Source organism: Balaenoptera ricei, chromosome 16 (assembly GCF_028023285.1).
Source record: "Balaenoptera ricei isolate mBalRic1 chromosome 16, mBalRic1.hap2, whole genome shotgun sequence".
In the NCBI taxonomy this organism is placed as follows: Eukaryota; Metazoa; Chordata; class Mammalia; order Artiodactyla; family Balaenopteridae; genus Balaenoptera; species Balaenoptera ricei.
The window spans coordinates 177343-203076 of NC_082654.1; the positions used below are offsets into that span (position 1 = coordinate 177343).

At 56.6% G+C, this 25734-nt stretch overlaps 2 protein-coding genes and 1 pseudogene across 4 annotated transcripts; 2 read left to right on the forward strand and 1 right to left on the reverse strand.

Moving 5' to 3' along the window:
• Window positions 1-184: 184 nt before the first annotated feature.
• Window positions 185-773, forward strand: LOC132350873 (ganglioside GM2 activator-like; annotated as a pseudogene).
• A 7344-nt stretch (window positions 774-8117) lies between these two features.
• SPRN (shadow of prion protein) lies at window positions 8118-8637 on the forward strand. The gene has a single exon (XM_059899861.1). It carries the CDS (start codon window positions 8118-8120, stop codon window positions 8562-8564), a length of 447 nt encoding a protein of 148 aa, XP_059755844.1. The 3' UTR covers window positions 8565-8637.
• A 2625-nt stretch (window positions 8638-11262) lies between these two features.
• Window positions 11263-25212, reverse strand: MTG1 (mitochondrial ribosome associated GTPase 1). 3 transcript variants are annotated; one of them, XM_059900205.1, is made up of 11 exons: window positions 25007-25212; window positions 23882-23948; window positions 21292-21394; window positions 19244-19324; window positions 18652-18708; window positions 18377-18467; window positions 16768-16829; window positions 16287-16383; window positions 15894-15975; window positions 12015-12105; window positions 11263-11748 (listed from the first exon to the last, which is right to left on the reverse strand). In XM_059900205.1, the coding sequence occupies exons 1-11, from the start codon at window positions 25116-25118 to the stop codon at window positions 11662-11664; spliced, it is 930 nt and encodes a 309-aa protein (XP_059756188.1). In that variant the 5' UTR covers window positions 25119-25212; the 3' UTR covers window positions 11263-11661. The 3 variants fall into 3 exon arrangements, with proteins under 3 accessions (XP_059756188.1, XP_059756186.1, XP_059756189.1); XM_059900203.1 differs by having other exon boundaries at window positions 11993-12105; window positions 25007-25211; XM_059900206.1 differs by lacking the exon at window positions 25007-25212 and adding an exon at window positions 24824-24909 and having other exon boundaries at window positions 11993-12105.
• Window positions 25213-25734: the final 522 nt, after the last annotated feature.

Here is a 25734-nt window from a genome sequence, read left to right on the forward strand (position 1 = left end):
AAGTTATCAGCCATTATCTCCTTAAACACTGCATCTGCCTCATTCTTCCTTCCTCTCCTTTTGGTTTCAAAAGTGCATGTATGTTGGAATGCACAGCTTTGCATAACCAATACGGGCAGGCATTTAAAGGCGTCGTCACCGCCACAAAACTTGTAGCTAACCCGGTGAGGACCCACCCTTTGTGATGAACCTCCTGCTGCAGGCTCCATTCCTCATCTCCCTGGGCTTGCTTCTCGCCGGCCCAGCAGCTCCTGCACGCATCCTCTCGAAGGCTCTCCCGGCTCGGTAGCGTTTCCTGGGATAACTGCGATGAGGGGAAGGACCCTGCGGTGATCAACAGCCTGACTGTGGAAACTGACCCCACTGTCATTCCCGGGAACATGACCATCAGTGCTGAGGTCAGGACCACTGTGGACCTCAAAGATCCTCTGAAGGTGGTATTAACTCTGGAGAAGGAAGTGGCTGGCTTTTGGGTCAAAGTCCCACGTGTGGAGCAACGCGGTAGCTGCACCTACAAGAACTTCTGTAATGTGCTTGAAGTGCTAACTCCCCTTGAGAATCCCTGACCAGAACCCCTGCACACCTATGGGCTTCCCTGAAACTGTCCCTTCAAAGAAGGCACCTACTCACTGCCCAAGTCTGACTTCTTCCTGCCTGACCTGGAGTTGCCCAGCTGGCTCAGCAGTGGGAACTACCGGCCGGAGATCATCCTAAGCAGCAAGGGGAAGCGTCTGGGCTGTGTTGAAATCTCCGCCTCCCTAAAGGGCAAATAAGGTGGCACTTGCCACAGCAGAATGAAGGGGGTGTGAGGAAGGCATCCTCTTCCTCTGTCTTACGTTGGCCAAGGCCAGATTCTACTCTCTGTCCTTTCTCGAGCCCCTTTCTACAATGATGACACTACCCCGCTGAAAGTCATTTTATGCCACCTACAGAATTTTTAGGCGTGGGCCAGCAGCCCTAACCTAAGGGCGGATGAGCCTGGTGGTTTTTGACAGCCCAGGACATCTACTGGGCCGGCCACGGCATTTTCCTCCTCACCCCCATGGCTTTCTCCCTAAGAACTCAACTCATTTTCTAAACAGTCAAGGAAGGGAGCTAACACGTTTTATGACCCCCCATTCAGACTGACCCAGTCTTGGTCTCCTGAAGTACCTTTATGATTTTTCTCATTGATTTTGTGTGTGTGTCACTGACCTAAAAGCAGAGTGATAGTGCTAACAGTTTTCATTTTACTCCCACCCCCTCTTACAATGAAGGGTCTGAAGGAGTCGATCTCAGTCTGTTCCTCCATTAACTTCTATGATTTAGTGTTCTTTTCTAGACTTGCCCAGTTAACAGTGGGGCACAGTGTATCCTGGAGAGGCAGGGCATGTGATGGGAGAGATATGTGAGAATGCTCTATGTGTTTAAGATAGTCTGCGAACTCAGGTGCCTGCAGGGCAAAGCACAAGACATCAGTAAATGATGAGGGCCATGAGGAACATGCTGTTTCCGGGCACATCTTCCATTTTTTCCTTCGTATAACATAACCGATCCGGGGCAGCTGCTGCCCAGTCTCAAGCTGGGGGTATAATCAGGGATGAGGGGACTGGGGTGAGTTGGAAAGGGCACATCTGGTCCATAGGGACAGCTGCTATCTAGCTATAGCCAGTAAGTACCACAGGAGAATGTGGGCCCAGCATTACAAAATACTCTCAAATTTTTTTTCCCTTGAGAAGCCAGAAATCCAGACTTTTATATGAAATCAATTTTTAAATATCGGGAGCCAATTATTTTTTTTAAATACTGAGCAGGCAGAAGGGGCCAAACATACTTGTCACTGGGGAAATCTGGCTAGCTCATGGGTGGCCAGTTGGTGGCCTGGGATGTAAGAACATGCATGCCTTGTCCTTTTAACCTTGAGACAACTCCTCCAGCACTGTTTCTCCCTCCATTGGGCAAAATCCATAGTGCCTGACCCTAGAAGGCTCCTCCGGTGCTTGGGGAGTAGAGGCGGCCTCAGAGCTGTGAACTTGGGGATCACGAGGCTGCCTGCCCTGGCCCTGGAGCTCTGTCAGGGTGAGTGGGGCAGAGGCTGAAGGGGTGGGCCCGCCAGCAGCCACTCTGTGGAGCAGGGGTCCAGCGAAGAGAGGTAGACTCATGTCAGGTGCCTGGGTTTGTTCACTATCCTGTCCTCTCATGACAACTTAATCACCCGTGACCAGCCCCATGTTCTGGGCTCACATGAAGGCTGGAATGGTAATAAATCTTTTTAACTTGAAAAAAAGAAAAAAAGTGCGTGTATGTTCGACCTTTCATAGGGTCCCCCATGACCCCCTGCAGCCTGTTATGCACGCTCTGTCTTTTTTCCCTCTGGTCTTCAGAAGAAGACCTTCCAGGTTACTAATGCTTTCTATCTATCTAATCTGTTTTCTAATGTGTTTTTTTAGTTCTAGAATGTCCATCTGGCTCCTCTCACAGTTTTCCCATTCTCTATCAAATTCTCAAACTTGTTTGATTCCTATGCACATGTACAAGCTCCTACCTGGTCTGTCAGTGATGCCCTTCTTCTCTCGTATTGATCTCTCTCTCTGTTCTGCCAAGACTGGATTCTTTTATCACCATGGCTTCTGCAACATCTTAATATCTGGCACAGTGAATCCCTCTTCTTTGAGCTGCTTTTTCAAAATTAGTTATATTTGACCTTTATTTTTCTGTATGGACTTTAGAAACCCTTGGGTTCTGTATTAGTTTGCTTGGGCTGCTGTAACAAAGCACCACAGACTGGACGGCTTATATGCCAGAAATTCATTTTCTCACAATTCTGGAGGCTGGAAGTCTGAGATAAGGTGTCACCAGGGTTGGTTTCATGGGGGCCACTGTCCTTGGCTTGTAATCAGCCATCTGCCCCCTGCATCCTCACGTGGTCATCCCTGGGTGCATGTCGGTGACCTGATCTCTTCTTATAAGGACACCAGTCATATTGGGTCAGGACCACCCTGATGACCTCATTTTACCTTAATCACCCCTGTAAGGACCCATCTCCAAATACAGTCACATTCTCAGGTGCTGGGGACAGGAATGAATGGTGGGGACACAATTCAGTCAATAACAAGTTCCTTTAAAAACTCTGCAGAGATTCTTATTGGAATTTCACCAAGTTTATGGGTTAACTGTGGAGAAGGGTCACTCAAGGTATCAACTTGTGCTGTCCTTGTTTCTCCCCCGTTTATGCAGGTCTTCTTTTATGTTCCTTAATGACTTTTCTTTTTTGCCACAGAGATCCTTTGCATTGTGGGAGGTTATTTATGGAGTTGGTTGTTACTGTGCATGGCATTTTATTTTATATTTTCGGGGTTTTTTTCTTTCTTTCTTTCTTTTTTTAGAGAACCACTGTTAATTTTTTCTTCTTCATTTTTTTTTTTTTGGCTGCGCCGTGTGGCTTGTGGGATCTTAGTTCCCCGACCAGGGACGATGGGACCCAGTCCCTCCTTCGGCAGTGAAAGCACGCAGTCCGAACCATTGGACCACCAGGGAATTCCCTATTTTATATTTTCTAGCTATTTCTTGTTCTGGTAGAGAAATTCTATTTTATCAACCCTAAGACGCACACATGGCTGCAGTCACAGAATATCCAGGTAGCAATCGCTTGAACCAACAGGGATAAGCGGTCAGGCCATGGGCAGTACAGGGCCAACAGAGCAGCAACCCTGAGTGTCCAGGACCCAGGACGCTCCTCCCCACCTTCCACCCACCCACTAGCCTTGGCGTCCAGCCTGCAGTCTTCAGATGGCAGCAGCAACTCCCAGCACCAAGTCCACAGTCCAGGCTGGAGGAAGGGGAGGGGAAGAGCATGCCCTCTTTTGGGGGAGCAAAACCCCCCGGGCACCCTCAGAGCACACCCTGTTGCAGGCTTCATCGGCTCTGCCTAGTCGTTGGCTCCCCAGCTGCAGGGGGCGGTAAGCAGTTGAATTGCAGAGCCTGTGGCTTCTCCAGTGCATGGCTGTCTCCTGGTCGCAGGCCGGACTTCACTCTGATCAACAGAAGTGGGGAGAGTAGGAAGCTTTTCTTGTTCATATTTTTTAAGGGAACACATTTAAAGGTTCTCCATTAAGTATGATGTCTGCTGAGGGTTTTTTTGAAATACAGCCTTAATCGAGTTAAAAAATTCATTTCAACGACTAGTTTTCTTGGCATTTTTCCCCACCAATGAGTGTTGATGGAAATCAAACACTTGACAATGGCGATCATATTACAGTATGTAAATGTACCAAATCAACACGTTGGACACCTTAAATTTACAACATGTTACATGTCATATATATTTCAATTTAAAAAACTAAAAAAAATAACATTTAAAAATTAAGAAATGGCTCTCTTTTGCTCAGGCCCGTGGCATGTCTTCATCCTGCCAGGAAGCTCCGTAGCCACTGACAAGACCAGAAGTGGCCTGATAAACAGTACAAGAAAGCACAGCCCAGAGGGCCAGCCCTTATGGAGGCGCTTCTCATGCAAAGGGAACTGTGCTCGAAAACGTAGGGGTTGAAGCCAAACAGCCAAATTCTGCCATAGGGAAGTGTGTCAGGGTTCAGTTAATGAAGAATGGCCAAAAAATCACAGCCTTTGTACCCAGTGATGGTTGTTTGAACTTTATTGAGGAAAATGATGACGTTCTGGTCGCTGGATTTGGTCGCAAATCTTTTGGCCTTAACGCAAAGGTTAGAAGAAAGGACCAAGATCATAAGTTTTGATGGTGACGGCACGATAGTAATACATTTTCACATGCAAAAAACACCCCAAAAAACAAAACAAAAAAAATTAAGGAATGAAATGCTTTGTCTTCTCCTGAGAAAATCGTGAGCGTTCTTCCCCCTTGGTGCAGCAGTGAGTAAAGTATGTCCGCGTACTCGACAATGTTGAAACCGCCTGGACCCGAGTGGTGCTGACCTGCTTTTGATGTACTGTTGGGCTCAGTGGCTAATATTTTATTTAGATTTTTCATGTTGATATTTAAACATAAAATAGTCTAAATATTTTTCTGTGCTTCCCTTATATATTTTAAGAGAAAAGGTTTAGGGTCTCATAAAAGGGTTAATTAAGCCTCAACCCGTGGCTCTTCTTACATGGTGCCCTTGGTTCTCCTTCTCTCTCCTCCGAACAACTATCTGTCAGACTCAGAGCCCAAAACTGTGCCCTTTCTCTCATATTTGCCATCTGTTTGCTGTTCATCCGGAGAAATTTCCTTAACTTTATAATTCAATTCTCCTGGTTGCTTTTCAGAGGTTCTTTCTTAGCCTCGACCTTTGTCACAGCATCCTGTTCTTATATAAATAGTATCCCCCTCAGCTTTTCTGAGCCTATGAATTGGAGTATTTTTTGTTTGTTTCTTAGGTTTTCTTCTAATTCCTCAAACTTCTTGAGCCTTCTTTTTTTCCCCCATTTCTTTACCTTGGTCTTTCTCTGTTGTGTTGCAGACTTTCTGTCTTCGAATGCCTGATAAACGCTGTTTGCTGTTCATACTTTAAAACGAAGCGGTGGGAAGGCTGCCTGGACGTTCCCTGTGGTCGGCGGACCCTTGACAATGAGGCGGCAGGGACAGGCCATCGGGCTGGGGACCCTCTAAGTGCAGGTGACGGAAAGCACTCATCCAGAGAAGGTCCACGGCGTCAGCCGTGGCGCTGCCTGACCCGGGAGGTCGAGGGGGCACAGGGCCCGCCTCACTTGCCCTCGGGCTCCATGCGAAGGCTCCACGCGGGTGACGGGTCCTCGCATGCAACGGCTCCAGGCTCAGCCTCCCGCGGAAGGAGAGCGGCCTCTCTCAGCAGCTCAGAGCACGGCCAGGAGCCCTACACTGGGAAGCAGGTCCACGTGGCCAGGAAGAGCCACAGGGCATGCCACATCCCCTCACCAGACCAGGGGAGGGGGCAGTCACAGTCAGACCCCCGTGGGCCGAGCATAAGAGAGGGCTGGCTCTCCAGGGCACACACATGGATGCTTTGACCGGAACAGGGAAAGGACGCTGAGAGGCCAAAGCGGCAGCTGTCCCCAGCAGGCCCCACGCCGCGCCGGGGCTTCCAGGTGCTTCCTGACCCCGTCAGAGAAACGCCCTTGTTTCCTTGGGGTGAGCAACATGCTGGGGGCCGTTCTGCGCGTAGGACCGGGGTGGGGGGGCTCGACCAGAGAATGCAAACCTTGGACGAACCCCCATTGCCGTCCCCACCCCTCCCGCCATCCGTCACCACAGCAGCCCGATCCCTGAGGCTGGGTGGGAGGCTCTCTCCTCTGCTGCTGCCCCTCTGGCCCAGGTGGCATTTGAAACCCACAGGCCCTGAGATTGCCCAGGAGAACGTGTGGAGCGGCGGTGCTGAGACTCCAGGGACCACGAGGGTCTGATGGAAGCTGAGAGATCGAATCCCATAACAACCCTCTGAAGTTCAGGAGGTCCCTGTGCCCACCCTCGACACCATCAAGAGGGCCTGGTGTCCCCAGGTGGTGTGGCCGGGGTGAAGGCCTAGAGTCAGTGGGTGGAGGGGAGAGACTCCAGAGGACAAACCAACCCTGGAAAGCAAGACAGCACCATTTCAGACGTGGTCCCAGAGTCCAATCCGGCCGGGACTGGGGAGGACCGCTGGCTTGAGCAGTCGGGTTACCGGTGGCGGGGCTACCTGAGGACCCCGAACAGTGGGCACTGAAGGGCGGGAGGAGGGGGGCCCACGAGGCACTGAAGGGCGGGAGGAGGGGGGCCTTCTGGGACTCGGACACCATGGGGCCCTGGAGAGCCGTCCTCCCCTCTCTGTGCACCGCGGTCAGGAGCTCAGGGTCCGACGTCGCGTTCTGTGGTCCCTGTGTCTGGGACACACCCACCCCGGGAAGGATGGAAATGAGGAACGGGAGAGGGTGGGGTGGGAGAGGTTAGGGTTTGGGGCGGGTGGGGTGGGATGGAGTGTGGGAAGGTGGCGGTGTGCGCACCGGGTGCTGAAGACAGCGGGGCAGAAGGTCCTGTCGACAGATAGGACGGGGTGGCGGGGAGGGGGGACGGGGGCCGCTAGGACGGGGTGCTGGGCCGCGAGAGGGGCTGCGCCTCCGAGCGCCTGCCTTTATCTCCTCCCTTCCGTCTCCCGGGGGATGCGCCTCCGCGTCTGCCCACCCCCAAGCCTAGGGCGGAGGCCTCACGCAAAAGCCAGGCTCCGCGGTCGGCGCTTGGCGCTCGGCGCCCCGTGCAGTCTCCGCCGCAGCTCCTTCCTTCCCGCTCGGCAGCGGTCCCTGGAGCGGCCGCCGCGGTTCCGAGTGAGGCCCGTGGCTGGTAAGGCCGGGCGGCGGAATGTGGGCGCGCACCGGGAGGCTGGGGCTGGCGCCCGCCGGGCTAGAAATGAAGACGCAGCGAGGGGTCGACAGGGCCCGGGCGGAGGGTGGAGCCGCCGGCAGGTGGTCGCGTCTCGGTGCCCCGGCCCAGCAGCTGAGCCAGGCGGTGGGTGAGGGGTGGAGCGCGAGGCAGAAGCGGGCGGGAGGCGACCCTAAGCTGGGTCCGGGCCTGCGGCGGTGGGGCGGGGTCCGCACAGTGTGACCAGCCCGCGAGGCCCGAACCGGCTCTGGCCCCGCGCAGCCCCGGAAGGGGCTGGGAGGGCCGGGCCGAGTCTCACCGTTGGTCCCTTCTCCAGACCCCGATCTGCTTCCTTGGGGGCCCTCGGTCCCTGAGACCCCAGGGTGGCCTCCGGTCCTGCCGAGCCCTGGAGGCCTGAGTCGGCCCTTCCAGAGCAGCCCAGAATACGGAGCCCCCTTCCCAGGCCTGAGCGCCCCCCGCCCACCGGAGGATGCTCAGCACCGCCCATCCTTTGCCCCCACTCCACCCGCCCCCCAAGCACAGAATAACCCGCAGGTGCAGAACCCTCTCACCCCCTCCCGCCCCTTCCCAGTTACTGAGCAAGAGCCCACGCCCTCCCCAGGCCTGAGTCCCTAATCCTCCGGCATTAAAACCCCCTCCTCTCAGCCCACGCCAGCCTGGGCGGGTAGTGCTCCAAGGTGCTGGGGCCCCATGTACCACCAAATGCTGAGCCCCTGTCCCCAGGCCCCGGGCGCCCTGGGCCTCGCGGAAGCTGAGGTCCCTTCCTCCGTCCTCCCGCAGGTTTCGCTCCACGAAGATGAACTGGACTGCCGCCGCGTGCTGGGCTCTGCTGCTAGCGGCCACCTTCCTCTGCGACAGCGGCGCAGCCAAGGGCGGCCGTGGCGGGGCTCGCGGCAGCGCCCGGGGCGGGCTGCGCGGGGGCGCGCGCGGGGCCTCGAGGGTGCGCGTGAGGCCTGCGCCCCGCTACGCCGGCTCCTCGCTGCGCGTGGCCGCGGGAGCGGCGGCAGGGGCAGCGGCGGGGGCAGCTGCGGGCCTGGCGGCGGGCTCGAGCTGGAGGAGGGCCGCGGGGCCCTGGGAGCATGGCCCGGAGGACGACGAGGACAGCGCACCCGGCGGCAACGGAACGAACCGAAGCGTCTACAGCTACCGGGCGTGGACTTCGGGCGCGGGGCCCACGGGCGACCCTCACCTCTGCCTGCTGCTGGGCGGCGCCCTGGGCGCCCTGGGGCTGCTGCGGCCCTAGGCCGGGCTGGGCTCGGGGGCCAGATCTGCCCCCAGCCCGCGCCCGCCCCGCGGGCCACGGCAGAGGCTGCCCAGCACTGAGCGCCCCTTGCCTCCACTGCCCAAGGCCTCTGAGCCCAGAGGAGCTGCGTGGCCAACTCCCGACAGTCCAGCAGCCTCTCCTCCTGTGACCCAGAGGCACCTCCTGTTCCCCCTCCTGCCTGATCCCCTCCCCAGCCTCCGCACCTCCCACCCTACCAGGGGCCCAGTGGCCCACCAGCTCCAGGATGCCCTGCCTGCCACTTGGAGGTGAGGGTCCTCCCCAGCCAGGAAGGCAGGTGTCCTGAGGCTCCTGCACCGTCCTGGCCAGCTGACCCCCACTCCACAAGCTGTTCAGGCCACTCGAGCTCCCCTGACCCCACCTGGACACTTGAGCGGTGTGGACAGTGCCGACCACCAGGCAGAGAGGTGGGCCCTCAGGCTGGGCTGGCTCTCCCACAGCCCTGAGGACGTGGTGGCCTCGCCCCCAGAAACAGCCCCAGTGGACCAAAGGCCTTGAGGATTCGGGGGAGAGGAGAGGTTTCCCTCGCAGGCTGCAGTGTGCTGCCTGCCTGTCCAGAAAGGAAGGGGGCCACATCTGTGGATTAGTGAGCCCAGACGTGGCCCCGTAGTTCTCCAGATGGCTCCCAGGATACCCTCGCCCACAGGAACTGCCCACGCCTTGCCCCTGCCCTCGGGCCCAGGGCCCGTGTCCCCCTCTGGGCAGACGCTTTGCGAGACCCGCCGCCAGGGGCTCCCTTAAAGCCACTTTGCTCTGACTTGAAACAAGTCACATAACTCTTCTTGGACCTATTTTGGAAGAAAAAAAAAATGTTTTAACTTCAAGAGCGTTCCATTCGCTCTGAGCTCCAGGTCCACGTTCCGGGATAAGAGCCCCGCCTGCACTCGGGGACGGCAGCTGTGGCAGGCAGCCCCTCGGAAGCTGAGGGCGAGGTGGACCGGAGGAGCCGGGGCTCCAGTCAGACCCACGGCCGGCATGGCCACAAGGCAGGGCCCAGCACCGAGCAAGTACCACCAGATGTGAGGGCACCTGTCCAGCAGAAGAAAGCCCAGGAGAAGCTGAGCTTCTGCCACACCCCGAGGGCTGTCACAACGAGGCCAGAGCGGCCTCTGAAGAAACCACGGGGCGCGTCCTGACAAGGGTTTGCCGCTGGCACCCAACACCCGCGCGGAAGGCCAGCCTTTCCTCTCTCAGGTGCCTTTCCCTCAAGCCGCCAGCCTGGTCCGCTGGCCATGAGCTCAGCCTGGGGCCCCAGCTCTTTCACATGTCCTCTGGCTTGGATGGCCTCTTGTCCCTCAGAAGGAAGGCTCCGGGGCCTGGCTTCCGGCTCAGGCTCTCCTGCACTCAGCAGGGGCCTCCCCGGCAGGGCTACCTCCACAATCTGCCCTCGCCCGCCCCTGGGCTGCAGGGCCTTTGGGCTCACCTGATGGACGCCAGTGCCAAGACCAGCATCTCCCAGGAGCCGTGCCACCTCTGCTCTCCCACAGCTGGCACTCGGCTCTGATTACAGTGAAGGTCTCCAGATTATCCGTGGGACCTGGACCAAGCACTTTCCTCCAAAGACCCAGGCGCTCTGCTGCAGGACGCAGCTCCCTGCAGCCTCCTGTGTCCACACTGCCAGCTTTCTTGGGTGCGGCGCCCAGATGCCCTCCGTCCTCCCAGACGAAGCTCGATGCTCCCAAAGACCAACAGGTCATGGCCAAGCCCTGGCCGGGGCCTCAGAGGCAGCGTGACCGTTTGAAAATCTTGAACAGGGGGACCCATCAGGGCTGGAACTGGTTGACTCAGTTCTCCCTGATGGGCCCGGCCAGGCTGTGCTCAGCCTCAGAGACCCACCCGGACCTGGACCGTGGCAGGCCCGGACCTTCACGTGCCTCTGCAGCATGAGCCGCCAGCGCACTCGGGACGTGATGGAAACGCCACTCTCGTCAAGCTGTTCCACGCACCAGCCCGACCCCAGGGGCATCTGGCGTCTGGCACAGCCGCGAGTCTCTGAATGCTTCCCACCCCTACGGGTCAGGGTTCCGGCAGGAGGCCGGTGGGTGTCTCCGGAGACTTGGCAGGTGTGCTGGGTGTGGGGCAGCCACACGGGGCGGCAGGCCCTAGAGGGGCGCCTACGGGAAGGCGGCCGCGCCACCACCGGCCACAGAAGGGCCGCGGCTGCTGACCAGGTGCAGCCTGCCCCACCCCCACTGCCCTGCCCCCTCCCACCCCCCCGGCCTCTCCAGAGCGCAAGCTGGTGGTCATGTTCCTGCACCCCTTCCGGTGCGATCACAACAATGCTGGGCACCGCCTCCGGGAAAAAGTCCTGCTGTCTCATTAGCTGGAAGGTGCTCGGAGGCGGTGGGGAGGCCCGGGGTCTCCGCTGACCACACCGGCCTGTGTGCGGCTGGGCTGTGAGCAGAGCGGCCCCGGCCACCGAGGGGACAGGTGGTCCTTGGGTTCTGCCACGGCTACTTGGGACCTCTTGTCCGCGTGTGTGCACGTTTTAGTAGTGAAATAAACACTCTGCTGCCAATGAGACTGTTTCTTATTGCAGGACCCAGGACTCCGTGTCGGGAATCTTACACAAGAGCCTTGGGTACTAAGTGGTTCACGTTCCGTTTTTCCTTGGTGAGGGGCCCAAGGGGCTGCACAGGTGCACAACGAAAGGGCCAACCACAGAAGTAGGCCTTTTAATTTTAAGATTACAGTTTACACTTTCAACTCCTTCTGAGAAAACACCAGCTTCTCCTCAAGAGAATATTTAAGAGATACTGAACATGAGTGAGTTTCCTCCCCAGGCCAGGCACCCAGGGACGTCCACTGCCCTGATGTCCACACCCAGGCTCAGTCCCCTGTAACCAGGGGCTGGGCTGTGGAGCGGCAGGAGGGCACGGCCTCCTCCCTAGAGCAGAGACCGGGGAGTATACAGTGACCCGCAAGGAGCCTGTGGCCAGGGGACTCCTGGGCGTCCACCCCCTGGCCGTGGAGCCAAGGGCAGGGGCGCGAGACCCTCCTGCTGGACTAGCTCAGGGCTCCACTGCAGGGGGGCCCTGCAGGAGGTCCTGGTCCAGCATCACGGGGCCCAGCACCCCGCTGCGGAAGGCCCGCAGGAAGTCTCGGGCGGCCGCAGGGTAGTTGGGCTGGACAACGTTGACGTCACCTGGGGAAGCAGGAGGCCCAGTAAGGATGGAGCCCCACTCGGGAGCTCTAGCCCACCCGCCTCAGGCCCGTTCAGGTGGGCGCCTGCGCTGCACATTCGGGAAGCTGGAGCCTCCAGAAGCCACGGGAAGAGGGGTGGGCCGCCCCGCACACCCTGCCCTGAGCCCGGACCGAGAGCCCCTCCCCCCAGAAGCTCCGCCCCGGGCCCCGCCCCCCGAGCCCGGCCTGGGGCCGCCAGGTCTCACCAGTGCCCGTCAGCACCTTCACCTTCTGGGTCTTCCTCAGCTTCACGGCCACACGCTTTAGCACGCTGGCGATGTCGTCGCAGGCCTCACCCAGGCCGTAGTGCTGCACGTACCTGCACATAGGGCGACAGTCAGCAGCTCCACCAATGACCCCTCGTGGGTGCGGGTGACCGCCATGCGGACCTGGGGGCCTCACCGACACCTGCCTTCCGCGTGGCCACGACCAGCTGCCCGAGACCCGCTCCCCCACTGGGGCCCTGGGCGCGGCGGCCAGAATGGCTGCAGCTCCCAGCGGTGTCATCCCCTGGCCCTGAGCTGGCCCGGGTCCCACGATGGCAGCCCGGCCACCGGCACACAGTTTGCTGCCGAGGCTGCATTGGTGCCTCCAGGCGGCTGGCCGGAGACGGACGGCGGTTTTCCCCACTGACACGTGCTCTGGGCCTGGGGGGAAGAGCCAGCACGGGACGGGCGCGGCGCATCAGAGGCTGAGCGGCCAAAGGAGACCAGTGTCTTCCACGGACACGTGCCTCCCTGAGCCCCGGGGCCAGGACCCCTGGACCAGCACCTGCGCTGGCCCCTCCCCCTCACCGCCCGCCAGGCAGGCAGGGCTGGGATGTGAACTGCAGCTGCAGAGTGGGGTAGGCCGGACGGGCCTCAGGCCTCGCGCCGGGACCCCACGTGAGCATCGGAGCCGGTCTCGGGGACGACAATCCTGAGGAATGCGCGTCCAAAATCAAACCTCCCAGAGCAGCAGCTGCATGGGCCCCTCTGTCCCCAAGAGACCGAAGGCAAGGAAGACTCCCCCACACACACACCCAAGACCTGCCACCCGCAGGAAGTCGGCTGTCACACTTCCCAGAAACACCGAGGACAGTGGAGGTCCAAACTGAATGCCTCGAACATCAAGCAAAACATGACATTTCAAATTCTACTTCCAGGACTTCCCTGGCGGTCCAGGGGTTAAGACTCCGTGCTTCCAGTGCAGGGGGCACGGGTTCAATCCCTGACTGGGGAACCAAGATCCCACATGCTTAGTCACGTGCAGCCAAAAAAAACCAAAAACCAAAAAACAAAAAAAAACACATATGTCAAATTCCACTTCCATGCAAATGGGGTAACAGGGACTGGGTCTACTCGCCATCTGAAATAACAAAAAAGGAAGAAACAACCAAAAATTCACAAAACAATGGTTTTCAAGGCACCAGACATCAGGCCACGAAGAGTATAGCTATGGGAAGGAGGAGTGCAGGGAGGGGCCCCGGAGAGCCCGGAGTGGAGAGACAGCGCTGGGGACCAGGGCAGCTGCCGGCTGCAGGCGAGTCAGACAGGGCAGAGCTGCCCAGGGAGAGGACTCGGGAAACTGGCAGAGAGCCACCCTCAGATGGTCAGCAGAGAACGTTCCCCAAGGCCAGAGGCCAGGAAGAGCCACCCAGGAGGGCAGGAGGGGAGCAGCCAGCCTCCTCAGAGCCAGGAACAGACGGAAACCCCAAGATCCACAGGGCCTGGGGAGGGGGCGGAGCACCCTGGGAACTGTTCCAGGCCCACCTGATAAACCATAAAAGGAAGACCCGAAAGGACCAAACTGTTTCCAAATAACGGTCCCAGAACAGGAATATAAGATACCTGTCACCAAGAAGGTCAGATTCACGTGCCTGCCCCCCATCAAAAGCTGTCAGGCACACATAGGCAGGAAATCAGAGCCATTACAAGGAGAAGACCAACCACCTGAAACTGCCCCAGATGTCAGAATTCACAAAGACATTGAATCGGTTATTAGAACTGTGTTCCCTGTGGTTACAAAGTTAAGAAAACACACAGAAGACAGTAAAAAAAAAATGATCCAAATCGAGTATCTCGAGGAAAGCACTATGAAACACACACTCAGGGGATTATAAAGCAGATCAGATTCTGCAGAAGAGAGGGTGAGGGAACTGGAGACCCAGCACTGCTGAGCCGGCGGCACCTGCGGCCAGTGCCTGGGTAGTGGAGCCCTGGGAGAGAAGAATGGCCAGAAATCATCCGAATGTGATACAAACTACACAACCACAGATGCAAGAACTCAAGGAACTAAAAGCACAAGAAACATGAAGAAAACTACACCAGGGCCCAGCATCATAAATTGCTCAAAAACTTGATAAAGAGAAATCTTAACAGCAGCCAGAGGGTCATGTATACAGAGAACAAAGACAGACAGACAGCAGATTTCTCATCAGAAACAACAGTCGCTCTGCGGGACTGAGGAAATCCGTCCATCTAGAATTCTACACGCAGGGCAAACGCCCTTCAAAAACTAAGGTGAAATGAACACATCTTCGGACAAACAGCAACCTGCATCACCAACAGCGTCACAGGAAATCCTCGGACAGGAAGATGGCCCCAGAGGGAGGGCAGGTCAACGCACAGACAAGGAGCCGTGACTGGTGAGGCTCAGAGTAAACTGCCAAGATCGAGTCTTCACTTTACATCTGTGTATAGACAAAGCTCGGCAGCATGTCTGCTACATAAAAGCAAAACGTGTGACAAGACCGGCCCAGAGGTGAGGATGAGGAGAGTGGAAAGGCCCTCACACCACACTCGGCATTAACACCACCAAAAAGTGCCCTGCAAACCCTAAAGCGGCCTCCGCCAAAGTTACAGGTAACAAGCTGACAAAGGGGAATCATAAAACAGGCCAGAGAGAGAGAGGAAAAAAAGAACAAAGAATAGTTGGGACAAACGGCAAGATGACAGATGTAAACCTAGCACCAGTGATCACATCAGATGTAAATGGTCTAAATGCCTAAAATAAAAGCAGAAACGGTCAGACTGGGTAAAAAGCAAGGCCCAACTATAAGCAGCCGATAAACACATTTTACAAGTAAAGACACACAAGCTCAAAGTAAAGCGACAGGAAAGATGAGCACACAGAGACTCTCTTGAAGGATAAAGGGGGTCACGTCCTCAAACCACCAGGAGAACCCAATGACCTCCTGAAGGTTTCCGCCCCCGACAACGGAGCCTGGAAACTCATGAAGCAGCTGCTGCCAGGACAGCGGGGAAGAGAGCAGCCCAGGCGGTGGTGGGAGGGCCCGTCTCCCCACGGGCAGCACAAACAGGAAGAGAGTCAGGAACATGGAAACAAGGAAGGAACAGGGACCGAACAGCAATCAACCAACAGCAATCAAGACAGAAAGAGAACAGAGAAAGTCACGAAACCAAAAGCTGGTTCTTTGGGGAAGTCAATAACCTGTGACTGATGTCCTCAAGGTGATAAAGCAGCAGTCCCCAACCTTTCTGGCACCAGGGACCGGTTTCGTGGAAGACAGTTTTTCCACAGATGGGGAGGGGGGGAGATGGGATGGCTCAGGCGGTAACGCGAGCGGTGGAGAGCGGTGGGGAGCAGCAGATGAAGCTTCACTCACTCACGCGCCGCCCCCTCCCGCTGTGTGGCCCGGTTCCTAACAGGCCACAGACCGGTACCGGGTCCCCTGGGGGCTGGGGACCGCTGTGATAAAGGACAGCTCTGGGGCCCCACGGGACACCGGCACTCACACCGTCCTCAGAGGTGAGAACAAACCGACCAGGTGTCTGCACAATGAAACCTCCTGGTGGTGACCAGTGTTAGAACACGGATGAATCCCGAGACGACGGGGCTGAGCAGGGAGTCCGCACCATGTGGCTCCACTCGTGAGATTCTAGAAGGTGATGGGAAGCAGATGGGGCAGGAAGGGGCGGGGAGGAGGGGCTACAAAGCAGCATAAGAATTGGGGGGGTTTTCTGGACTGTGGAACGGTTTCACACGTCTATCAAACTGTACACTTTAAATGACTGCAGACTGTCTGTCTACAGTTCTTTAACGGTGCTGTTTTTTCAGTCACATTTGGCTGGGATGGGAGAGGAAGGGCTGCCTTCCCACACTCACCCCAAGAGCTGGCGCCTGTTGAGGGTGTAGAGAAGGTAGTCAGCCAGGGTCTCCTCGCCCACCAGGTGGTCCAGCACGGTGCCTGGGAACAGGCAGCAAGGGTGAGCGCACACACGTGCCGCTGAGGAGGCCAAGCCGTGGCCTGACCTGCCCTCACCAGCCCCGCCCCGCCTGTCAAACGGGAGGAGGGCGCCCCCTCCAGGGCAGGCCAGGAGGGCTGGTGGGGTCAGAGGGTGCGGAGTGTGTCACCTGTGAGCCAGGACCACACACGCTGCCCGAGACGTCCTTCACCACAGCTCTGGACATCTCTGCGGCAGCCAGGCCAAGGCTGGCACAAGGCGCCCAGCCTGGGGGCCTGGGGGTCTGGGGGCCAGTTGCGGGGGGCTGGCTCACCACACAAGGCCAGCTTCAGGCCCGTCTCCACGCTCTGGATCCGAGGAGCCAGCACCCCGGGGGTGTCCAGCAGGAACATCAGCGGCCGCTCACACACCTGTGGGCACAGAGGGTGGTCGGCCCGCCGCTCGAGAAGCCTCAAACAGCCCCTCCCGCCAGGCCCTCTGCTGGGTCCCAGAGGCTTGAGGAGGCCCCAGAACCTGCCCGCCAGTGTCGTCACTGCCACCAGCTCTCAGCTACCCCACAGGATGCCACGCCCACGTGATGTGGAGAATGAGTAAGAGCAGGAGCCCAGCAGCTGCCTTCCTCCCAGGAGGACGCGCTCCGCCCTGACCCTGTGTGCCCTCGGGCAGGTTTCCTCATCTGTGAGATGCGGTGGCACCTGTGCCCTCCCCCAGGCTTGGTGTGAGGACCCAGGCAGCGCTTGGCGGACAGAGCAGAGGGAAGGGGCGGTGGAGGCCCGGTGGCCGAGGGCCCCTACCTGAATCCTGGACATCACAGCTCTGGTGATCCCAGGCTCGCCGCCCACCCTGGTGGCTTTTCCTGCAGGATAAAAGAGGGTGTCAGTGTCTATTAAACACACAGGCAGGTAAGCTACAGAATGAGCAACGACACACGTGGAGACCTGGAGGGCCCCTAACACCAGGAGAGAACTGCCTCCCGGCACTGGGAGCGGCCCAGCACCTGCTGAGCGACGGCCTTGACATCTGGACCGGAGCTGCCCGCCGCCATCAGCTTCCCCCCTGCAAGACTGGGTCCCAAGCATCTGCCCCCGCACTGCCCAGCACAGCCTGTCGGTGGGGCCACTCCTGACCAAGAGGCCGCCTCTGCTCTGAACACTGGCTGCCCTGGGGCCCAGCAGACTCTGCACCCTCTGCTGAATCAACACAAGAGCAAAGGGACACATGCATCCGTCGGCACACGGATGGATAAACGAAATGTAGTCCGTCCACACCACAGAGTATTATTCAGCCCGAAAAAGGAAGGAAATTATGAATCACGCTACAACATGGATGGACCCTGTAGAGTTAGGCTCCGTGAAATAAGCCTGACACAGGTCAAATCCTGTGATTCCAGTTATGTGGCACCGGAGCCGTCAAATCCACACGACACAAAGTAGACCAGAGGTTCCCAGGAGCTCAGGAGGGTGGTTACCATTAATGTCTAGAGTTTCCGCTTGAGATGATGGAAAAATCTGGAAATAGATGGTGTGATGGTTGCACAGCACTTAATGTACTTAATGCCAATGATTTTTTTTGTTGTTTTTTTGTTTTTTTTTTAATTAATTTATTTATGGCTGTGTTGGATCCTCGTTTCTGTGAGAGGGCTTTCTCTAGTTGCGGCAAGCGGGGACCACTCTTCATCGCAGTGCGCGGGCCTCTCACTATCGCGGCCTCTCTTGTTGTGGAGCACAGGCTCCAGACGCGCAGGCTCAGTAGTTGTGGCTCACGGGCCCAGTTGCTCCGCAGAATGTGGGATCCTCCCAGACCAGGGCTTGAACCCGTGTCCCCCGCATTGGCAGGCAGATTCTCAACCACTGCGCCACCAGGGAAGCCCCCAATGATGTTTTTTAAAGCCACAACTAAAGAAAAATAAACAAAACAACAGCTGACTATAACAGCTCTCCAGTTGGCAGCGAAACAGCCTGAGATGACGGTCTAGCACTGTTCGGTCTTTGAGGTGGTTCCCGAAGGACACGCTCGTGAAGACTTGGTCTCAAAAGTTAAGAGGCATGGGACAAGGACACGGGCCTGGGGCTCCTCCTCCCCAGGTCCCGGCCTGACGTCTCACCCCACATATCCTACCCACCTTGAGCACAGTGGGTCAGAGACAGATAAATAAAAGGACAAGATCACCAACGTTTAGAAGTCATCGCATATATTAAACACTATAATTAAGCATTTAATTTGGAAGAGAGAAAGCGAATGAAATATAAAATGTATAAGGGAATGACTGTGTCTCACCAGCTGACTGCATGCCAGGCTGTCAGCTGGGTCCTCCCGGTGGAAAAAGACCCCCTGACGAGCTGGGGTCTCAGGCTCTGAAGTGTCGTCCCAGCACGAGAACCAGCGCCTGCCCCGGGGAACTACCTTTCCTGAGGTGCTGCCTCCGCAGAGAGTTGACGAGCGACGACTTGCCCACGTTGGGGACCCCAATCACCATGATGCAGTACTCCAGGTTCTGCAGGCGCAAGAGCAGGGATCAGGGGCCCACCCAGACCCCCCAGACCCACACACGCCCAGGCCAGCTTAACAGGAAGGACAGTCGCTGCACCGGCCCTGCCCACCCAGCTGCTGAGACCCGGAGGACAGGGGGCTCCCCAGCAGGAGGGACACCCCACAGCTGGCACTGGCCCACCACCAACCTCTCCTCGGTGATAGCGGTAGCTGCTCCCAACCAACTCCGTGACCATCGGGACTATCTGCAAGGAACAAGACCACAGGCACTTTCCTGGGGGAACTGGCCACCCTTAGCTTCTGGAGGTGGACACTCCAGCGTCCAGCACCGGACAGCTCGGGTCCGAACACGTCAAGATTCAGGCTGCGCTACGGCAGGCGGGGGTGGGGGTCGCCTGTGCCCCACCTCGTCCCTCCACCAGGAACCAGCAGGACAGACCCCGTGGGGTGACGGCTGTGACTGCCAGCACCTGCTAACAAGATGCACGTCAGCCGGTGAAATTCTCAAATACAACTGGGAAAACAGGCACTAGACCCTCCACGGGCTCTTCCACCTTATGACCCCGGAACGTGTCTCGCAGCCTGACTCTGCTCCTTCCCACCGTCAGCCCGTCCAGGCCCACGCTGCCCTCGGCAGCGGGAGACGAGCGGGCCCAGAACCCGAGCAATTACGAGTCATCTCCAACACTCTGCTTCTTACGGAAGCACAAAATAATTCGTGGCGTTTCTTTAACGTATTTAAGCAGAAGCATTAGAGCACAAAACAGAAAAAAAACCCACCTGCTTGATATTTTCATCCTTCACACAGTTGGTAAAAATGACATTTTTTAGGCCTTCTCCTTCTAAGTGTTGTATAATTTTCTGAAAGAGACAAGACGTTTCCATTTTAAACACTAAATGGAGACATGGGCGGTGTCATACGCTAAAGTCCAAGATCTGCTCGCCAGCCCAGGGCCATGGCGGCCGGGGACTCAGGGAGGAGGCTGGCCCCACCGGGCAGCACGGGGCGGGGCAACGCAGCACCAGGGACAGGCTGCCTGACGAGACGTCCAAGGAGGGCAGCCTGGCCCCGGGGTGGCCCTGGGCGGCTGGCTCCATGTGAGGACACAGGGAGAGGAGGCCAAACCAGGTTATTCCAAGTCGCTCCCAGCACTGGAACTGTCACACTGGAATTGCTGGTTTAGTCACGCCTTCACTCCCGCTCCTCCTAACGAGCTTCCGCACTACGAGCTCCACTTAAACTAAGGTTTGAACCCAATCCGATTACAAAGTACAAGGAATACTTTAAAAGCCCCAAAGTAAACTAAGGTTAATATGAACTTACTGAAAAAAAAAAAAAAAAAATATGAACTTACTGGCCGTAACATGAAGCAAAATCAGCGTATGACTCATATTTTTAAAACCAGTATTGCACTGTTTGATCAGCTACTGATTTACATAAAGGAACAAAAAAATCATTCAGTAATTCAGTTAGTTTTACTCATTTATTTTATTTGTTATGAGGACGCAGATTAAGGTCAGGCCATCACAAAGACACATGTGAAGCTGCGCTTCAAGTGTCCAAATTTGCACGGGACGCTGCCACCCACTCCACAGAGGCAGACACGGAGGGGCCACCCTGGGGGCGTCTCCTCTCCTCTCCTCCCCAAGCCCTTGGCCGCAGCACCTGAGAGGAGGGGCAAACACTCCAGCCGCCTCCTGCAGGTGAGACCCCCCCACCCCTGTGTCCCCTTGTCAGGCCACCTAACGTGCCCATCACGCCACAAAAATTAGCATTTTGGAGCAGGAGCAATTGATGGATGATAAGACCCAAGTCTCAACTAAGAAAAGCAACTGAAACCTTGTGATCACAAGTAACTACAACTGCCCGTGCAGTGAAACCCATGGGGTTCTGTTGTCAGAGTGGAGCGCGGTCGGCGGGAGGGACCTCAGTGAGCACAGCCCGCACGGCAGGGGCAGGGTCCTGATGCGCAATGTCTCCCACTCGGGTTCTCAATGGACGAAGAACCCTGTGGCTTCAGCACTTGCATTTGCCTGGAAACCGGGTGCTACAGGCCTGTGGCAGGGGTTTAAATAACTCAAGGTACCACAGCCAACTAAGAAACCGGGAACATGTTCTTGCTGCTGCGAAAGGAAAAGCTCCACAAAAGAAAAAAACTGGCTTGATTTCAAGATTCTGACACCTACTCTTCACAAAGGATTTGATAACAGCAAGAAAAGCAGAGAAGAACACTTCACAAGTAACATTTCCTGAATCTTCACGTTTCTCTCACTCAGGGACAAGGGGAAACATCCCCCGGCCCGGTCACTGTATCCCCGTCCGGCAGGGCTCAGGGAAACCCCCTAGCTGCTTTGGGCCTCCCGCCTTCCAGCTTCCAGATCACTCGGTGGGCAGCAGGCAGCCCACAGGTCAGCCAGGGGTCTGGGGGGCCGTGGGGCTGGCCAGCGAGGACACCAGGGGCAAACGCAGCCACCAGGAGGCCTCCAGGCCAGCGCTGTCCAGGGGACGGACGGCCACTCACCTCATGAGGCAACAGAAACGTTAGCGAATGAAAGTGAAATAAAACGTGGACGTCGGCCTCACAGCGGCAACCACGACCCACGTGCTCCCAGCCTCGCGGGGCCAGCGGCCACCACGTGGGGCGCTCGGCTCCGGCCGCTCCTCCAGGCCACCTGCCATAGGAGGCGCACGCTTCGATCACTTGGGTCATGAATTAGACAAAGGGTAGTTTGCTACAGCCGGCGGGCCCGGGCGGACCGACACCGTGTCCGCCAGTGACCCGGTCCGACTCAGGGGCCCTCACGCCGAAGGCCCTGCAGGGCATTACCTGCTGCTCCTTCAGATCTGCCAGGTCCGTCTTGTTGAGGACGAGCAAGTGCGGCTTAAGCCCAAGGGTCTCCTGAAACAGAGGGTTTCGGCCTGAAAGTGGGATGTGGCAAAATTAAGGGAAAATTCCTTCAAAGCTTTACCAGCCAATTAATGTACTTTGCCTTGTCTTGTTACGCAGACTGGACCCACCTTCGAAAGGAAACCTTCAGAAGGGACAGAGCGGAGGAAGCCCGGTCTGGGAGCAAGCGAGCTGGGGCCAGCCCAGCCTCCCAGCCTCCCAGCCTCCCGCCGAGACCAACCCCCAGTCTTGCCTGCCCCGCCAGTGCCACAGAGCCACTGCAGGCCCCTCGCCACTCCCTGTGGACAAGAGCCGGAGCACAGACAGGGCGGTGGCTCTCACGTGACTTCTCAAACAGGAACAACGGTGGCAAAAACAAAAACCAAAGCTCGCTGGAAGGTTTTACGACTAGACCATTGTTCAGTTGCCAAAATGATCTGGTGGCTCAAAAAAAGTACCTCCCACAGGGTCCTAACTAGTATATGTCAGACCACCGCCGCCACCCACCGCCGCCACCCTCTGGAGTTCCCACAGAGACCTCCAGTGAACCTGCCTCCTTACTGCCAGGGGCAGGCCCTTCTGCCCTCAGCCAGGGGCCCTTGGTGCTGTCAAGTGCCACCTCCTGTGACACGGACCCAGCAGGAGGGAGGTCTGTCTGTGTCTTCATCTCGTGAGCACTCGGCCCCTACCTGGTGCTTGTCTACTACGAGGCCAAGGCCTCAACGTGCCCTGGGTCTAGGCACCCAGTCCAGTGCTGTGTCCTCACCCACACAACAAAGGGACTTTCCGTAAACAGCCCTCTTCCCTCAGAGGTTAACCAAGCCTGGGCTAATTCACAACGCTGAGAGCCTCCAGACTCCCTCACGGTGCCGACCCGGAGGAGAAATCAGAACGTCTAGAGACTGAAAGGAGCAGAGGTGGCCGCTCATCACAGCACGCGGAGCAGTAAGGGCAGGTTTCGTTGTTTTTCAATAATCAGACATATAATTGCCAGTAAGCCCTTTTGACTGGCATAAGCCCTTCTGACTGGCATGAGGTATTGTACGAACTGGTACATTTAGCCTACAGTAGAGAAATTCCCACAGGCCTTTGCAACAGAGAAAACAGTCCCTCGCCCTCCACCCTAGAGATGGAATGACTCTCAAGCCAACACCTTCGCTGTACAAGAAGAATCTAAACACAGCTCAAATAAGTACAACGAAAGCAGGCTCTGAAAAGTATACTCATCACTGAGCGAGATGGTTACATCTTGCCAATCCACGCCTCAAGTATAGCAAGAAAAGTCTGGTTGGCAGGAACGTTTTAATGGAGGTTTCATATCCCACCTGGACTGGGTTGGAGGGCCTGGGCGTGCCAGGCAGAGGTCTGAGAGAAACGATGCCACCTGCATATCAAAGGGGAGCTTTCCGGGCCCCACACTAGAGATTCTGATTCACTGGCCTGGAAAGGGGCCCAGATATCGGTATTTTCAAAAGCCTCCTGGGGGAATTCTCGCGCATAACGAGGACTGAGAACCACTGCTTCAAATGCCAATAATTATGACAGGTGACGCTGCTGACCACCGTGGTGCTGACTGGACCAGAGCAGGGGCCAGAGGAGGTAGACGGAAACAAGGTAACAAGCCAGGAGTGCCTCCTGCTGTCGTGAGCACTGCCTGACTCAGGAGGGTCTCCCCTGCACTACAGTTCTGCACCCAATGCCAGTGGGGTTGGGGGGCGTCCCTCACCACCAAGCAATTCTCCACCACCACCAGGCGGGTGTCCTACTATTCAACTCAATTCTGCCACTACCTACCTGGAGATAACATCAGACCCCACAGGTTAAGGGCTCAGGACTGCTACCACCCCCCACTGATTCAGACACCAATTGCAAGTCGAGGTTGTCGCCTGGTGACAACCAACAGGCTGTCTGACCAACGGGCTATGGAAAGAGGGTTCCCACGACCCCCTCCTTGGGTTCTAGCAATATTAGTCTGCTAGACTGGCTCAAGGAATTAAGAGAAACATTTTACTTACTAGATCAGACTTATTATAAGAAGACATAACTCTGGAATAGCCAGATGGAAGACATGTATAGGGCGAGGGATGGGGAAGGGACCCAGAGCTTCCATTCCCTCTATATGCCACTATGCCTGCATCTCCACACACTCACCAACCCAGAAGCTGTCCCCAGCCCACCCCTCAACCGTTTGGGTTTTTACAGCGGCTTCATTACACAGGCAGGACAGAATGAACCATTGGCCTTGGGTGACTGAACTCAATCTCCAGCCCCTCTCCTTTCCGTAAGGTCAGAGGTAGGACTGAAAGTTCTAAGGCTCCCATGTCAAGGTTGGTTCCCCCAGCAACCCGCTCCCCACCTTAGGTGACTTAGGGTCTTTTCCAAAATCACCTCATTAACATAACAAAAGACACCTTAACAAGCACCTCACTTAGGAAATTCCAAGACTTTCAGGAGCTCTGTGCCAGAACCAGGACAAAGACCAAATATGTATTGCTTATTATAAGTCACAATGTCACAACCACCAAAGGATATCCGGGCATCATGGACCTCGATGATACAGTCCACCAGCTTTAGGCTGCTCTGCATCTTCTTCAGCCCTGGAAAACAGAAGAAGGACGCTTAAGGGAAGAAAGGGGTCCATGGCCTTTTAAGAGAGGTAGAAGATTTAAGTTGAACTGTCAAGAATGACACACCATCATAAACAACCTAAAATGAACACATCTGAGTGCAGTGCTCTATTAAACAGTAGCTGTGTCTCCTTCAAATTCAACCCTGGTGGCTAAGGAGAGAAAAGCTCAGGTCCCTGCCTGAGGGACACCTGCACATCATAGGGTGAGGTCAGAGCCCATCCGTCTACACCACTTCCACAAGTGGGCGACTCTAGGTGGAATATTTAACCTCTATGGGTCTTGATCTATAAAGCAGAGAAACACTGACTAACTCACTCATGGGGCCCTCAATACTGTGTGATGACGATGGTGTAGGTACCAACCTCAGCCACTCACCCTGGACGACGCACACACAAGGCACTGAACTCACCCCGAACTAGGAACACCACACACAACAAAAGCAGCAATGCTCCTCTTCCTGCAGCTCAGCAGTGACACCGCCCCTCAGCCTCCCCTCCCACAGCCAAGCCCTGTCATTTACGCACATCCTCAGACATCTCACCTCACCCCACATGCCGCCCCCCGAGGGCGCCCCGTCCCTCCTGAGCACCGACGCGCGGAGAACCCGTCACCGAGCCCGGCAGAGCAGGCGCCCAAGGGGGCGGGAGCAGGGGGAGCGTGGCAATCCGTCACACGGGGAAGGGCTGGACCCGTCCTACATGTCTTTTTGGGGCCAAACGTTGACAAATAAACAGTAAGAAACTCCCAGAGAGGTTTAGGCAGAAGACAGCAAACTCGATCTACGTCTCAAAGGTTTTGAGGTGACTGAATAGCTGAATACAACTTGGAAAGTGCTTTCCTACCCCTACTTCATCTAGTCTCCAAAGTAACGTCAGGAATTTATCTTTTCCAAAGCAGATGCATAAACTGAGGCTTCGGGAGCCGAGTGGCAGAAGGGCCTTGCGACCCCCGCCCTCTCCGCTCGCGGGGGACCCGCGAAGAGCCGGGTAAACAGCGCGGCCCCGTCGCGTCCCGCCGGACCTCACCCTTGGCCATGTGGCCCGGGAACCAGCGCGCCACGTCGCGACCGTCTAGGGGGAAGCTCTCCCGCCAGGCGGCCCGGGCGGCGCCGCACAGCGCGCGCGCGGTGAGCCTCATGGCGCCGCGTCCCGAGCGCCGCGCAGCGCCGCGGACCGCTCCATCAACGGACTTTTCCGCCGGGCCCGCGACCCGCACAAGGGTTCCGACGCTCCAAGCTTCCGCAGCGCGGCCCGCGCGTGCGCGCACGACTCTGCCTCTAGCGGCGGACCCCGCGAGGGGGCGGGGGGCTCGAGGGCGGGGCTGTGGGAGGGGCTATGAACCAAGGGCGTGGCTCCGAGCCAGGGGCGGACCCACGCAGTCCCGGGAGTTATCGGGGTCCAGAGTTTAGTAATTCATTAAATTAAAAAATCCTGGTTCTTCCTAAGCGTATCCTGAGCATAAGTAACAAAATCTAGCAGTTCGCTTTCAGTTTGGTCCCTTTTTACAAACTTGGTCAAAATTTTTCAGATATTTAAAATTTAACTTACAAGTGTAACATCCTTTTCTAAGTACTCTGCATTTTAATGTAACAAACCAACCCTTTGCAAAAACTGACTGCAGTTCTGCTAAATTAAGCCTATTAGTACAAAGAGCCTCAAAATTCCCTTCACTGTTCCAATACTCTGTATAAATGTAGTCAGATTTTAACTTTTTTTTTTTTTTTTGGCCACGCCGCATGGCTTGCAGGATCTGA

Bases quoted from the DNA above. Each gene is read 5' to 3' on its own strand.
- SPRN (XM_059899861.1), top strand. From the start codon at position 8,118: ATGAACTGGACTGCCGCCGCGTGCTGGGCTCTGCTGCTAGCGGCCACC.
- MTG1 (XM_059900203.1), bottom strand. From the start codon at position 25,118: ATGAGGCTCACCGCGCGCGCGCTGTGCGGCGCCGCCCGGGCCGCCTGG. The intron at 21,395-23,881 runs ATCCTTTGGTGG...ATTTTGCCACAT, and splicing joins GAGGTCCATGATGCCCGGAT to CCCACTTTCAGGCCGAAACC. The intron at 18,468-18,651 runs GTTGGTGGTGGG...TTGCGCCTGCAG, and splicing joins ACCGCTATCACCGAGGAGAG to AACCTGGAGTACTGCATCAT.